The sequence below is a fragment of the Muntiacus reevesi genome, chromosome 10 (genome assembly GCF_963930625.1).
Source record: "Muntiacus reevesi chromosome 10, mMunRee1.1, whole genome shotgun sequence".
NCBI lineage: Eukaryota > Metazoa > Chordata > Mammalia > Artiodactyla > Cervidae > Muntiacus > Muntiacus reevesi.
Genome location: NC_089258.1, coordinates 34,232,085 through 34,246,777, shown reverse-complemented (window position 1 = coordinate 34,246,777; position 14,693 = coordinate 34,232,085). Strand labels below are relative to the sequence as shown.

General features: G+C 44.1%; 1 protein-coding gene across 5 annotated transcripts in view; it reads right to left on the bottom strand.

Annotated features, from left to right (window-relative positions):
* Nucleotides 1-3,607: 3,607 nt before the first annotated feature.
* Nucleotides 3,608-14,693, bottom strand: part of COL27A1 (collagen type XXVII alpha 1 chain) — a 147,775-nt gene continuing 136,689 nt past the window's right edge. For all 5 annotated transcript variants that reach the window (XM_065946937.1, XM_065946938.1, XM_065946940.1 and 2 more), the window contains 2 exons: nt 6,904-7,122; nt 3,608-5,673 (listed from right to left, as the gene is read on the bottom strand). In XM_065946937.1, coding sequence (XP_065803009.1) covers nt 5,527-5,673; nt 6,904-7,122 — 366 coding nt within the window. In that variant the 3' untranslated portion in view covers nt 3,608-5,526. The remainder of the gene's footprint in view (nt 5,674-6,903; nt 7,123-14,693) is intronic.

Here is a 14,693-nt window from a genome sequence, read left to right as displayed (position 1 = left end):
AGCTGATGACTCTCCGGAACACAAGCTGGGTTGCACACCTCTGTCCTGTCCTCTCAGTTTGGTCAGTTGCCCCTGGACAGCTCCGCTCAAGTGCCCCATCACAGCACAGACTCCATCTGGCCAATGTAAGCCCTGCTCTCCTCTACAAACCTGTGGCTTGTCCTATTCCTAACCCAATATCCCAGGCTTCCCCTGACCCTCTGGTACCACTTTGAACTACTTGTATGCAAGCGTGCTAAGTCACTTCAGTCATGTCTGAGTCTCTGGGACCCTATGGGCTGTAGCCTTCCAGAATCCTCTGTTCATGGGATTCTCCAGGCAAGAATACTGGAGTGGGTTGCCAAGCACTCCTCCAAGGGATCTTCCCGACCCTGGGATTGAACCTGTGTCTTTTACGTCTCCTGCATGGGCAAGCAGGTTCTTTACCACCAGTGCCACCTGGGACTCCTTGCTCCTCCCCAGATATGCAGTGCTTCTTTACTTCCAGGCTTTAACTGTTCCCTCTCTTCCCAATGCCTTTCCCTGACTAACCTCTATTCATTCTCTCTTAGCCTTAGCTTGTGATGATTCATTTTATGTCAATTTAACTGAACTAGGGGGTACCTCTTTGTTGAACAGGAGAGTGTATCTAGCATGTGAAAATCTCCAAGCCCTTCCAGACCACAAACCCTGGGCTCCATGGATGGAAGTCTTAGAGTCACCGCAGGACAGTGGCTCCAGGGGCTCATAGTCTGGAATAGATGCCAGGATGGGGAGGGTAGAGAAGACCCAGCTGTGGACTGATGACCTAGAACCTTACAGCTAGTCTTTAAAACATAAAATCCTGGATATGAGCTCAGCTTCTCATGATTTGTTCTTTCTTGTAAATGAGAAGGGCAGAAATGTTCTGATTTCTTCAACATCCCAGGAAAGGAGGAACAAGCTAAAGTACTCTGAACCGAGTCAGGAGATATGGATTTCAGGTCTGGTGGATAAAAGTATATGCCAAATACTGAATGGGACGTGTGTATGTGTGCATGTGTGTGTGTGTGCTCAGTTGCTCAGTCAGGTCTGACTCTTTGGAGCCCCATGGACTGTAGCCCGGCAAGCTCCTTTGTTCATGGAATTTTTCAGGCAAGAATACTGGAACAGTTTGCCATTTACAACTCCAAGGGATCTTCCTGACCCAGGGGTTGAACCCTTATCTCTTGTGTCTCTTGCATTGGCAGAAGGATTCTTCACCACTAGAGCCACCTGAGAAGTCCTGAATGGGACACATTTATGCTAAAAAAAAAAAAATACTTACTATTTATCTGAAATTCAAATTTATCTGTGTGTCCTGTATATTTATTCACTGACTCTGGCTAACTCTGTCTGCCAGGTTCTCACTCACTTCTTCCAAAGCAGGTGCTTCAAGGGCTTCTCTCAAGAATCTCACAGGTAAGAATTGTTCACATTGAAGCACTACTAATAATCACCAAAAGACGGAAACAACCCACGGGTTATCAATGCATGAATGAATAAACAGAATTTGGTCTATCCACACAATGAAATACTATTCAGTTGTGAAAAAGAATGCAGTCTTGATCCACGCTATAAGGTGAAAACATCATGCTGCATGAAAGCATTCATTCGCAAGAGGTCAGATACCGTTAAGATTCCATTTACACAAAATATCCATAGTCAACAAATCTATGGAGACCTGGAAAGCAGATTAGAGGTTTTCCAGGGGCATGCTTCAACAGTACGTGAACCGTGAACTTCCAGATGTTCAAGCTGGATCTAGAAAAGGCTGAGGAACCAGAGGTCAAATTGCCAACATCCACTGGATCATTGAAAAAGCAAGAGAGTTCCAGAAAAACAACTACTTCTGCTTTATTGACTATGTCAAATCTTTGACTGTGTGGATCACAATAAACTGTGGAAAATTCTTCAAGAGATGGGAATATCAGACCATATGACCTGCTTCTTGAGAAATCTGTATGCAGGTCAAGATGCAACAGTTAGAACTAGACATGGAACAACAGCTTGGTTCCAAATTGGGAAAGGAGTACAGCAAGACTGTATACTGTCACCCTGCTTATATAACTTGTATGCAGAGTACATCATGAGAAATGCTCGACTGGATGAAGCACAAACTGGAATCAAGATTGCCGGGAGAAATATCAATAACTTCAGATATGCAGATGACACCACACTCACGGCAGAAAGCAACAAAGAACTAAAAAGCCTCTTGATGAAAATGAAAGAAGAGAGTGAAAAAGTTGGCTTAAAACTCAACATTCAGAAAACTAAGATCATGGCATCCGGTCCCATCACCGCATGGCAAATAGATGCGTAAACAGTGGAAACAGAGACTTTATTTCGGGGGGCTCCAAAATCACTGTAGATGGGGACTGCAGCCATGAAATTAAAAAACGCTTGCTCCTTGGAAGAGAAGCTATGACCAACCTAGACAGCATATTAAAAAGCAGAGACATTTATTTACCAACAAAGGTCTGTCTAGTCAAGGCTACAGTTTTTCCAGTATATATTGATGTAAGAATTGGACTACAAAGAAAGCTGAGTGCCGAAGAATTGATGTTTTTGAACTGCAGTGTTGGAGAAGACTCTTGAGAGTGCCTTGGACTGCAAGGAGATCCAACCTGTCCATCCTAAAGGAGATCAGTCCTGAATATTCATTGGAAGGCCTGATGCTGAAACTGAAACTCCAATACTTTGGCCACCTGATGTGAAGAACTGACTCGTTGGAAAAAGCCTGATGCTGGGAAACATTGAAGGCAGGAGGAGAAGGGGATGACAGAGGATGAGATGGTTGGATGGCATCACTGACTCAGTGGACTTGAGTTTGGGTAAACTCTGTGAGTTGGTGATGGACAGGGAGGCCTGGAGTGCTGCAGTCCATGGGGTTGCAAAGAGCCAGATACGACTGAGCTACTGAACTGAACTGAACTGACTTTCTTCATTCTGTCCTTGTGTTCCTTTTGCTGTTTTCTTGAGGTCTTTTTCTTCTCATACAGGCCATGTCTTGCAAGTATTTGTTCGGACTTCTTCTTCACATAATCCAAGGAATCCTAACTCATGCCAGAGCCAAGAGAGCCTCTCAAGAGTCTTCTCCAGCACTGTAGTCTGGCCACCACCGAAATGGGCTCTGAATTCACGCACAAAGATGACATCTGGTGTGGTCTGGTGCATTTTGGCCAGTTTCCCACATATTCTGTTTTAGGTACTGTTGTCTTTTCCGGTGAAGCACGTCGATGACCGTGCGTTTCCGCTGCAGCCGTCGGTTGCTAATGAACTTCCTGGTCCGGATAGCTACCGTGCCGTTCGTGATGGCGGCTGATGGTCAAGCCCCCTTCGGCTCTTCTAAGGCACCAGGGCTGTGGTACTGTTAGAGCATCCCGAAGAAACCAGCGGGACCCTGCAGGACCCGACTCCCTCGTTTTCAGGCCCTCTCACTCCGAGGCACCACATCTCTCCCTGTCCCCTCTCCTCTGGGGGGAGCAGCATAAACAGGGCACCCCGCCACCCCTCCACACCTCCTCCAACCCTCAGCCCTGACGCAGACTTCCCTCCGGTCTCCTCAAAGAAGCACGCGGCCACAGGTGCGTCGTTCCATTGCCTCAGTTTTAAATATTTATTTAAAATCCAGAAGGGAAAAGGAGAAACAGAACCCACTTGGGTTTTAACACGCTGACATGTGGACAGAGACGTGAACGAGGACAGCAGAGAAACCCAAGGACAAGACAGACGCCGGCGCAGAGGCCAGGTGGAGACTGGCGGCTTGGGAGACCAGGGCTGAGATGAGGCCCGAGCTGCTACAAAAACGCACTTCCGGGGGCAAGGGGGCGGTGGGCGGGGCAGGGAGACAGGAAGTGGGGGTGGGGTGTGGGGGTGTGGGGGTGTGGGGGTGTGGGGGTGTGGGGGTGTGGGGGTGTGGGGGTGGGGTGGGGGCGTGGGCTGGGGGCGTGGGCCGGAGTGAGGTATTAAATAATGAAAATCAAATCCAATTCCCAAAGAGACACAACTTTAGAAAGAAAAAAAAAAGACACAAATAGACTTTCACATAAAATTTCCCCTTCTATAAAAATAATTCCATAGTTAAAATGACCTCAAAAATCCAACCTGGATGCTGACTGGTTCACTGATACAGGACAATTCAGATTACCCTGGTGAGCCCTGCCATGCTGAACTCTGAGATTCCCATAACAAGCGTTTCTCCTGCGCCCACATTTACACTGGGACTTAGCAACACTGGGTTTCTACAGAATTGAATGACAGTGAAAAAGCAAGAGTGATGACAGTTATCTTGGAAGGACGAGCTCCAGAATGGAAGGCCTTAGGAGATGGTCTGTGCCTTCATGAGATGGGTCCGTATTTACAGTCCACCTCCAAGGCCAGTCCTGGCCCAGCGCCATTCTCCTCATTGGTTTCTTCAAGGTCGAAGCTCAAGGTCAGGGCTCCTCAGGCTGGATCACGCCATCCAAGAGAAGCTAATTTCCCTCCAAGACCAAGAGAGGCCACAATAAGATCCTTCATGCTCAGGCCTCCCCCTGCCTTCAGAGGACAAGCATTTCAAAGTCCATAAGTTAAAAGGTAAATCTTTCCTACTCCTGTTTCTGGTTATTTTTTGTTTTTGTTTTTTTTGCTTTGCTTTTTTTTTTTTTTTTTTCACTTTTACCTTCTTTCCCCACCTCCTGTTTAACAGATTACCTGATGAGCACAAGGGTGACATTAGGAAAAAATTTAAAATTCCCCGAACTTTGTTATTTGGAGGAGAGAAAAACGTGGATGATACCCCACATCTAAATGTTTCTTCAAAGTCTGTGGCAAAAATGGTAGCACCTTCAGAATCTTAAATAGAGTTTTTTTTTTTTTCCTTAAAAAATCACATACACTACAAGACAATTGTGAGCACCAGCGATTTCACAGTGGGAGGTAGCAGACGTGGACACCCCCAGCCCCGAGGATCTCACCTCTCCTTCTCTGCATCCATCACTTCCCACCCCCTGGCTGCTCTCTCATCTTCTCACATCTTTCTCAGATGAAAAAAAAAATAGTAACGCACCTTCTTTGTGTTTGTTTAAATAATATATATATACTTCTTTCCTTTTCTCCTTTTTTCATGTCTCCTCTCTAATATTGCACATCAAAGCTCCCCGGCAGGGACCAGCTAACAAGATGCCCCCTTCTCTCAAGCTGGCTGGAAGGTGGGGCTCTTTGGGCAGGAAGCTGGGCAGGGAAGGGGGTGGCCGCAGAGCTGGGAGACAGGCCATGGGGCTCAGGCGGGTTGCAGGCCCAGCTGGCTCTGGCCGGCTCTTTGGTTGGTGTTTGGGGCTGAGGTGGGATCAGCTGTTCCCAAGGACACCGCAGGTGTCCTGCTACCCTTCAGCCTCCTCCACTGGGCAGACAACAGCCGGGGTCTGCTCAAGGATCCCTGGGCAGGTGAGCTGCCTTTCCTGGGCCCACCTACCCCTCGGTACCCTCCCTTTGCCTCTTTCTCCTCTTCCCTCCCCTCGAGGCCTAGAGGAGCCAGGAGGTCGGAGGTCAGAGGAAGCACGCAGGTCCAACTTCGAGGCGGTACTGCTTCCCTGACGAGGCAGGAGGGAGGTTGTCCACGCCGACAATGGGCAGCTGATGGGGGTCCTGGGTGCGGAAGGTGAAGAGCGTCTGATGCCAGCGGCCGTCCTGGATCTGAGGGCAGAGAGAAGGGGTACACACACCCATCATGGCCGTCATCATGTATCGCGTGCCTTGCCCCATCCTCTTTCTTCTTCTTCTTTTTAAAATACATACTTTCTTTTTGGCTGCACTGGGTTTTTTTTTTTGTTTTGTTTTTTTTGCTGTGATTTTTTTTTTTTTTGCTTTCAAGAAGCACGGGCTACTGTCTAGCTACATTACACAGGCTTCTCATCGCCACGGCTTCTCGTTGCAGAGCATGGGCTCTAGGGTGCCCAGGACTCAGCAGCTGCGGTTCACGGGCTTAGCTGCTCTGAGACATGTGGGACCTTCCCGGACCAGGAGCCGAACCTGTGGCCCCTGCATTGGCTGGTGGATTCTTAACCACTGGACCACCAGGAAAACTCTCCCTTCCATCGTTCTTTCTTCACAGTTTTTAATGTCCACATGGCATTTCACTGTCACAGTGACCTGTATGTGTCCATTTAGATTGCTTCCACTATTTTGATTCCTATAGGTAAAGCTGTCATGAACATCATTGTAGCTAAACTTGTGCACATTGTTACCTTAGAACAAATTCCAGAAGTATCAATAGATTTGCTGGATCAAAGGATAGGTACATTTGTAAGGATCTGGATATATATTGGAGATATATGTGTAGCTGCTGCCCTGAAAACCTCTACCAGTTTATTTTTAATTTTTCCAAATAGCTTTGTGTGAGAGTGTTGGGTTTCCCCACATCCTCAGTAACACTGCGCATTACTGGTTTTGTTTAATATTATGAAACTGGTTTTTTGGACGACTTTCTGTCTCACTCTTCAATTACAACCCAGCCTGTTTTAAGCCTCAGAAAACAACCAGGTTGAAAGAAGAAATTAACCGGAGGGCAGGGAGCAGAGAGAAGAGTAGAAATATATCCTTCTATAAGTAAGCCTCGCAAATAAGTACCAATCTACCAGCCCAGACCTTCCCTTGAAAGTTTCCCAGGGAGGAAAGAGGATGAAAGCAATTTTATAAAACTGCTATAAAAAATTATCACACAAAGATAGGAATTATATGCATACTAATATTTATATTATAGTATAAAATTATACTAATATAGTATAGCATAAATTATAGCATAGTATACTAATATAGTATAGTATATGGTATACTAATACAGTATAGTATAAAATTGTTATATGTAAGAACACGTTTTTATACCTGTCTGTGCATGAGGGGCCTATGAGGGGCCCCAAGAGTTACCTTGCAGCCATCCATGGACACTTCTGGACTGAACTGACCCCCGGCCTCAAAGATCTGCCCGTTCCAGGCCCGGAAGCGCACAGCCTGCTTAGCTGGGGTCTGCCCGGTGCCTTCCTGCCACACGGTCATGTTAAGGCAGTGGATGGTGATCTGCTGCGTCACCTCTGAGCTGAGCAGGTGCAGAAAATTCATCTGGACCCGGCTGATGGCAAACTCCACCTGTGGAGGAGACACAGCGGTCGGGCAGGGTTGGACTTGGCTGCCCACCGCCCTCTGATTTCCTCACCTTCCCCTGGATAGTCCAGGCACAAGCCCTTTCCTGGGAAGCAGTTCCCAGCCAGGGTCCCCAGAGGTGTTGCTCACTCGAAAGACAGAAATACCAAGGTGGGTGTGAGTTAGTCCCACAGCCAAGGAGTAAGGAAGGGAAAGAACCAGGTCTGCCTGACTCCAGCCAGAGCCTGATGTACTGTCTCCGGGGCTGAGCTGGGATACAGAGGCTCAGAGAGGGAGAGGATCTTGCCCGGAATCGAGAGGCTCCTAGAGGGCAAAGGAAAGGAGAAGTGGATTCACCACGTCTCTAAGTCCTAAGCTCCAGGTGGGGTGGAGTGGGCTGGGTGCTGCTGGAAAAGGCAGAGCTGACAGCAAACAAAAGGGCAGGATTTAGGGCTTAAGCGGCTGTACTGTAAGTCCTGACAGTTGGGTTTTCTTTCTTTTTGGTGATTCGGGTGCCTGACTTAAGCTTTGATTGCTGAGACATCCACTTCAAAGACGCACCCACTTCAAAGACAGACTACTTCCTATAAATAACACCCTGCCAGTCACAGGCAGGCCACCTCCAGAACGGAGGCTCCTTTGTTTTTGAGCTCTGGATTGATTTCAATAACCGACCACTTGGGCTACTTCTTTTTCCTTTCTCCATGCTTTAAACTCTGGCCCTTATATTTTAAATTCACCAATGAAGGCTGAGCCTATGAAACTTTAGTGCACCCCCACCCCAATAAAAGCAGAACCCCAGGCCCATGCACTCTCTCACTCTCTCTCTCTCTCTACCCATGACCCCAGTGTGTGGCTCCAGGTGGGCTGTGTAATTCCAGGTCCTATAAATAATAAACCTTTATTTTTCTCAAAGTTTCCTGAAAGTTATTGCTGAAGGTCACCTTGAAATCCTAATAAGAACCACGAAGGCTGGTTCGACCATGACATGGTTATTGATTGATAGATTGAGAGGTACATAACAATTGGCATAGTAGGCAGGACTGTACAATCTCCCTTGCAGTCCATGGAGGGGATGCCCCTGACCTGCAGCTTGCTTATTAACCACCTAATTCAGGTGGGTGTTAGCATCTGGGAAAGGAATCTGTCTCACTGCTGTGTGCTTCTGCATATTCCTGTGATTGTTATTGCAGTTGTTTAGTCACCAGTCCGTGTCTGACTCTTTTGCAACCCCATGGACTATAGCCCACCAGGCTCCTCTGGCCATGGGATTTTCCAGGGAAGAATACTGGAATGGATGGCCATTTCCTTCTTCAGTCGCTCTTTCCAACCCAGGACTCGAACCTGCAGCTCCTGCTCCATCTTCTGCATTGTAGGCGGATTCTTTACTGCTGAGCCGCTGGAGAAGATCCAACCCAAAAGGTCACACCTGCCTTGATAATCCAACAGTCTTCTCAGAGCAGTGTGATCAGGCCATAGGCTCTTACTAGCCACTGAGACCACTGATTATAAAGGCCTTGTTTAGTTGCTCAGTCGTGTCTGAGTCTTTGCGATCCCATGGACTGCAGCATGCCAGGCTTCCCTGTCCTTCACCATCTCCCGAAGCCTGCTCAAACTCATGTCCAATAAGTCAGTGATGCCATCCAACCATTTCATCCTCTGTCATCCCCTTCTACTCCTGCCTTCAATCTTTCCTACAATCAGGGTCTTTTCTAATGAGTCAGCTCTTTGCATCAGGTAGTCAAAGTATTAGTGCTTCAGCTTCAGCATCAGTCCTTCCAATAAATATTCAGGGTTGATTTCCTTCAGGACTGACTGGTTTGATCTCCTTTCAGTCCAAGCAATTCTCAAGAGTCTTCTCCAGCACCACAAGACAAAAGCATCAATTCTTTGACACTCAGCTTTCTTTATGGTCCAATAAAGGCCTTAATTGACAATTAATGTGTATAAAGGTCCCCTGGGTGGGTTAGATCCCTGGGCTGGGAAGATCCCCTGGAGAAGGAAATGGCAACCCACCCCTGTATTCTTGCCTGGGAAATCCCATGGACAGAGGAACCTGGCGGGCTACAGTCCGTGGGGTGGAAAAAGAGTCGGCCACAAGTTAGCGACTAAACAACAACAACAACAAAAGCTCCTCCATGCCTCAAGGGCAGAGTTAAGGACAGTGAATTGGATCACAAGGCTATGTCACTGCCCAAGGAAAGGTTCTGGGATAAAGGCATCAGAGAAATATTCCTGTACATGGGGAGGATAGGAGACCTCCATCTACGACCACAGAGTTGGTGATTGTGCCAGAAAAGTGAAATAGCCTTGCAACTGGAAACCAGGGGCCGACCAGACGGAAAACATAACAGAGATCTATGGTCTCCACGGTCCAAGCTTCACTCATCGCTGTCATTCTTCATCCCTGACCCAATGGGGGTATTATGGCTCCTATCCCTGGTGTGATGTTACTAAAAGAATTAATGGGCAAATATAAATGTCCTAAACATCTGATATCAGCATCTCCTAAGAATACTGAGGGGGTCTCTTGATAAAGGCAAAGCCCCATGGAAGCATCCCGGGGGACATACCAATATGCCAAGTCTCTGATATCTCACTCCAGGAGCCTGAGGGCTTTTCCCAAAGACACCACACACATCATGTGAGTGGCCGCAGACCTCAGTCCCGAAGAGGTCTCTTGGAACACCCTGGGAAGGAAAGCGGCCAGCTGGGAAGACGGTTCACAGTGCCATCCAAACTTTTCCTGTAACCCACTTTGGATTAAGATAATAGGAGAAAATCAAGAAGTAGAAACTGAGATGAAAAACTATACCTTAAATGAAATCCAAATTTTTCTTAAATATTTTATGCAGCAGGACGGAAAGAAAGGCGCTAACTGGCTATTTGGGAGGGTTGATTTGTTTGTTATAGGCCCTCAATTGTTGTTATTCAAGGCTGCCAAAATGCATCAACTGGCTAATATTTCTAAAGACCCTAAAATCCATAATTTTTCTTAAAGATCCATCTGGGCTATATGCTCATTTCCTCCAAGATCTTCAGCTCCCTGGGCTTTCCCCTGAACAACGCAGAACTAAGAAACACACCCTATAATGCATCCCTTAAGGGAAAAGCTGAAAAGGGTTATCGAGCCATCTTGGATAAGAAAGAGGGAGCTGGGGAGGCAAAGGACCCTAGACCACTGATACCCCACCAGGGCCCCTCCTCTCCTGGATGTTTATTCTTGGCGTGGTTGCATCCTTCCATCACAGTGATCACTGCTAAGGCTCACAGTGAATGGAAAACATTAAGATGAGGCCCATCTCCTGCTGCACAAAATTGGCCTGATCTAGTGGGTTTACCATTTCCACAGTTGTGGTTATCCAGATGACCCCCTCTTCATTTTCAACTCCAAAGAGGCCCCATTTGACCCAGGGAATTATTTTAATAGAGCACTACCCTAATTACAGGGCAGTACTACAACATTTTATTGGAACTGCCAAAACCATACAAAAGGGACTAAAACTCCTAGAAGAAAATTTATATTCTTTCTCTGTCCCTTGAAGATTAAATCTTTGAAATGGAAACACCCCAGGAGGTAACTAAAACTCTACCTACAATTGCCTGAGTATGAAGAAAAAAAAATAATAATAACAACATAGCAGAGAAAGAGACCTTTCAAAATACAAACTGCTATAAAAGCTCTCTTATTCAATATCTAGTCCACAGTCTCCTTAAGATTACTTGTCAGGAACCAATACAGATCTTGTCATCTCCACAAATATTGGTAGAAAGTATTAGCTACTGAAGCAGGTAACTTTAACTTGTTCTGTCTGCCAGACACAATTTGGAGCCAAATGTTATTTATAAAAAAGTGAGTTTTATATTGTACCTGATTCATGGCTAAAATATTGGAAAGGAAGCTATAGGGTCTCAGGGTTTGTGTGTTTCTGTAATCTCTGGATGAGTATGTGATTTTTTTTCTCTCTATCTCTGAAATGGTATAGCCAAAGTTAATGTGTAAAAGAGCTCTGTTCAATTGGCTTAAAAATAAGCACTTATGTATTAGTTACTCCTAACGTTCAGAAATACAGAAACTAATCCAAATTTTTTCAAGTTCACCTGATCTGGGATAACCTTGGTAAATAAAAGCTAGCCTAAATTTGTTTTAATTAAAATAGGTATGTCTTCAGAGTTAACAGCATTAAATATACTGCAGATAGACAACTTTTCCAGTGTTTACAAGCCAAATAAATCCATGTTATTTTTATTACAAAAAAAATTAGCTTGGGATGATAGCTGACTTTGTCTAGTGTCTAATGAAGATTTTATAGATAGTGTAATCATTTTGTCAGAAGAGAGAAAAAGAATTTTTTTGTGTGGTCAAGTTGGCTAAAATTGGATTGTTATTATAAGAGGCTTTTAAAACATAAATTAATATCAATAATGTTCTTATGTAATTTTCTTTCATTTGCTAAAAGGACACATTTTCTTGGAGTATTGATCTGCTCCTGTTAAAAGTATAAAAAGTTATTCTTTACTTTTTAAGTAATCTGAATAGAAAGCAAAGATTTTGTGTTTTATCAGAATAATGTCCTGAGCTTCATGTTGTCTTAATTGGATCTTAGTTACCCAGAAAACAGTTTTCTCAATACCAAAATAGCTAAATTTGCTCACAACTATGGAACCTTCTGTATTTGCTTTTAAAATCCTTTGTCACTTCAGCAAAGTAGATAATTAAGCATTTTTAAAAATAATGATCCGTGGTTCTTTGTAATCAAGTGTTGAAAATCTTTGATATTTTTGACAAACTTCAGTAAATCAAATTCTAAATGAAGTTTTTTTGATCCGAAAGTAACTTTGGGGTTTTCCAGAGGATCCTTGGAACATCTCAAAATATCCTTCTCTTGCCTAATAAAAAGAGAGACACTAAACTAATTAGGCTTATTTGATATGTTAAATCACATGGGAAATATTGTCAAGTAGGAAATAATGCTACATCTTCTTTATGGATATCCTCAAATGAATATATTTTATTAATACAATATTTAAGAAATCATATGAAATTCCTGAAATTCTGATATGTAATGTTATCCATCATAACTCCAGTTATCTTAAAATTTTGTCTGTCACAGAAATAACAAAATTTTCCTTGTCAACTTCATCATAATGAACTCTCATCAGATCTTTAACCGTGGGCATGAAAAATGTCATTTCTTTTGTTATTTATAATTATTGCTTTACTCTGATGCCTTTTAAAAGTGCTCCATCTTCAGATTCATGAACAGGACTCTCACAAGTACAGATTCTTGATAACTTTTAAATCATACCACTGAATGGGCATGACTTTACAGAACTCTAAGGAAAAACTGGATTTATGAAACTGCTAACAAAAGATCAAGATCAGTGATCAATTGCATAGGACTGAATGAACTGATGAGAATGATTATAATTTTTTATGACTTTTGTTTGGCACTTACTAATCTTTGTTTCCACGTTTAAGGAAAATTGTTCTCTAAAGCTAGCAATGACTTACAGCAATTTGGGGAAGTACACCTTTGTGAACAAAGATGAAATAATTGCTGTTTCTCCCTACCTGATCTTCCTAGAATTCACTCTATGAGTTTTCTTATTCTCATGGCAGTATAGTTATTTGCATAAACTCATTAAGAATCTGTTCTTGTAACAGGACACAATTGAAAATACTGGTTATCAGCAAGGCTTTGACTGGACTGTCATATTTGAGAGAGATATATATATATAGACTCTGATACGACCAGATCGCTTAAGGAACTAAGGTTGACTTCATGGAGCCAATAAAGACCCTTGGAAAAATTGGTCTGTTACCTTGACTACAGGGTTCCCAGCAGTCTTATCAGGTAAGTAAGGAAGGCCACTTCCTGGCAGGTACAGGTATCAGAAGATATTTTGGGCACTTTGAGAAGAGAGGAATTTATCTAAATTTACAGATATTCCAGGCAAAGTCTGATGGTTAGTTCTTGGTTTCTTGCCCTGAAGAAGCTTCTAAAATTCAATCTGAGACTCCTTATGAAAGGTTTCAGCAAAGCAGCAAAGAGTTTCAAGTTGTCAATCACTTTTCTAGCTGCACTTGTGTAAATAACCACATTTATTGAAATTAGATTTAATTTGCAAATAAGTTAGTCTTTCTATGGCTCTCTTTAATAGAAATGGGGGTGACTGTACAGATGACAGTGGTTGTGGACATTGGATTCTAGTTCTGTTAATCATCTGAGACTTTGGTTTCTACCTGTAAATTGGACAGGATGCTGAATTCTTCTTGGCTCCTCCAATATCTAGCTACAACTCTCCAAACTAACGTTTCCAGTTTTTCTCCTACCCTTCTGATTTCATTTTCTACTGAAAATGAAGAGTGCACGTTTCCCAAAGCCATGCAAGCTACACTGGGCTAACGTGGTATAAACTGCAGAGCGATCATTACAGCTGTTCTTCATGCCCGTTGCCATGTGGGCCACTCAGAAAGATCACCAGACACATTCAAACTGCAACCCAAGGAAACCTATCAGACTGCCTCTGTCTGCCCTCACTCCATCTGAAGATGTTTGGAGCCCAACATCTAGAAATCTTGACTAGTACCTTTAGAACTCAAAAACTGAGATTATAATCTTCTCCAATCATTGACTTTTCATTTTTTCTGTTTTTTTTGCCACATTATGCCTCTTGTGGGGTCTTAGTTTCTCAACCAGGGGTTGAACCCAGGACCACGGCAATGAAAACGCCAAGTCCTAACCACTGGACTGCCAGGGAATTCTTGACTTTTTTTGTTTCCATACAAATGCCTCTTATTAAATACCCGATTACTTGTACTGTACCTTATTTGGATATCACTGCCTCCTAAAACAAGATACTACTCTTTTACTGAATTGACCTATTCCCAGGGCCAAGAGGGAGAAGGCAATGGCACCCCACTCCAGTACTCTTGCCTGGAAAATCCCATGGACGGCAGAGCCTGGTAGGCTGCAGTCTATGGGGTCGCGAAGAGTCAGACATGACTGAGCGACTTCACTTTCATTTTTCACTTTTATGCATTGGAGAAGGAAATGGCAACCCAGTCCAGGGTTCTTGCCTGGAGAATCCCAGGGATGGGGTCACACAGAGTCAGATACGACTGAAGTGACTTAGCAGCAGCAGCAGCAGGGCCAAGAGACTGGTTGGATGAGATATGAAACAATCTACCTATTCAGGATAGATTCAGATTGACCTACTTACACACGATGCCCAAGATGTATAAATGCTTCACAGTATTACACAAATCTTGGAACAGATTCTAGCGTACCTCAGATGACTGACTTAGTTTCATTATGGGATCCTTCAAGTTTGGGACAACAGCTCCCGACTTAATTTCAGACTATTGCCTCTATAATAATTACAGGGTTTTCTACTGTGATCCCGTTCAGATGTGTATTTCCTGGGTTTCAAGGTGCCTGACCCCTGACTGTTAACATATCAGCTACCCAGGAGGTTAATGTCCTCACTGTTGACTCTGATGCCTCACATTACAGGGCATCACAGGGCAGAGGGTAGTATAAGCCCTGACAGTTGGGTTTTCTCCTTTTCTG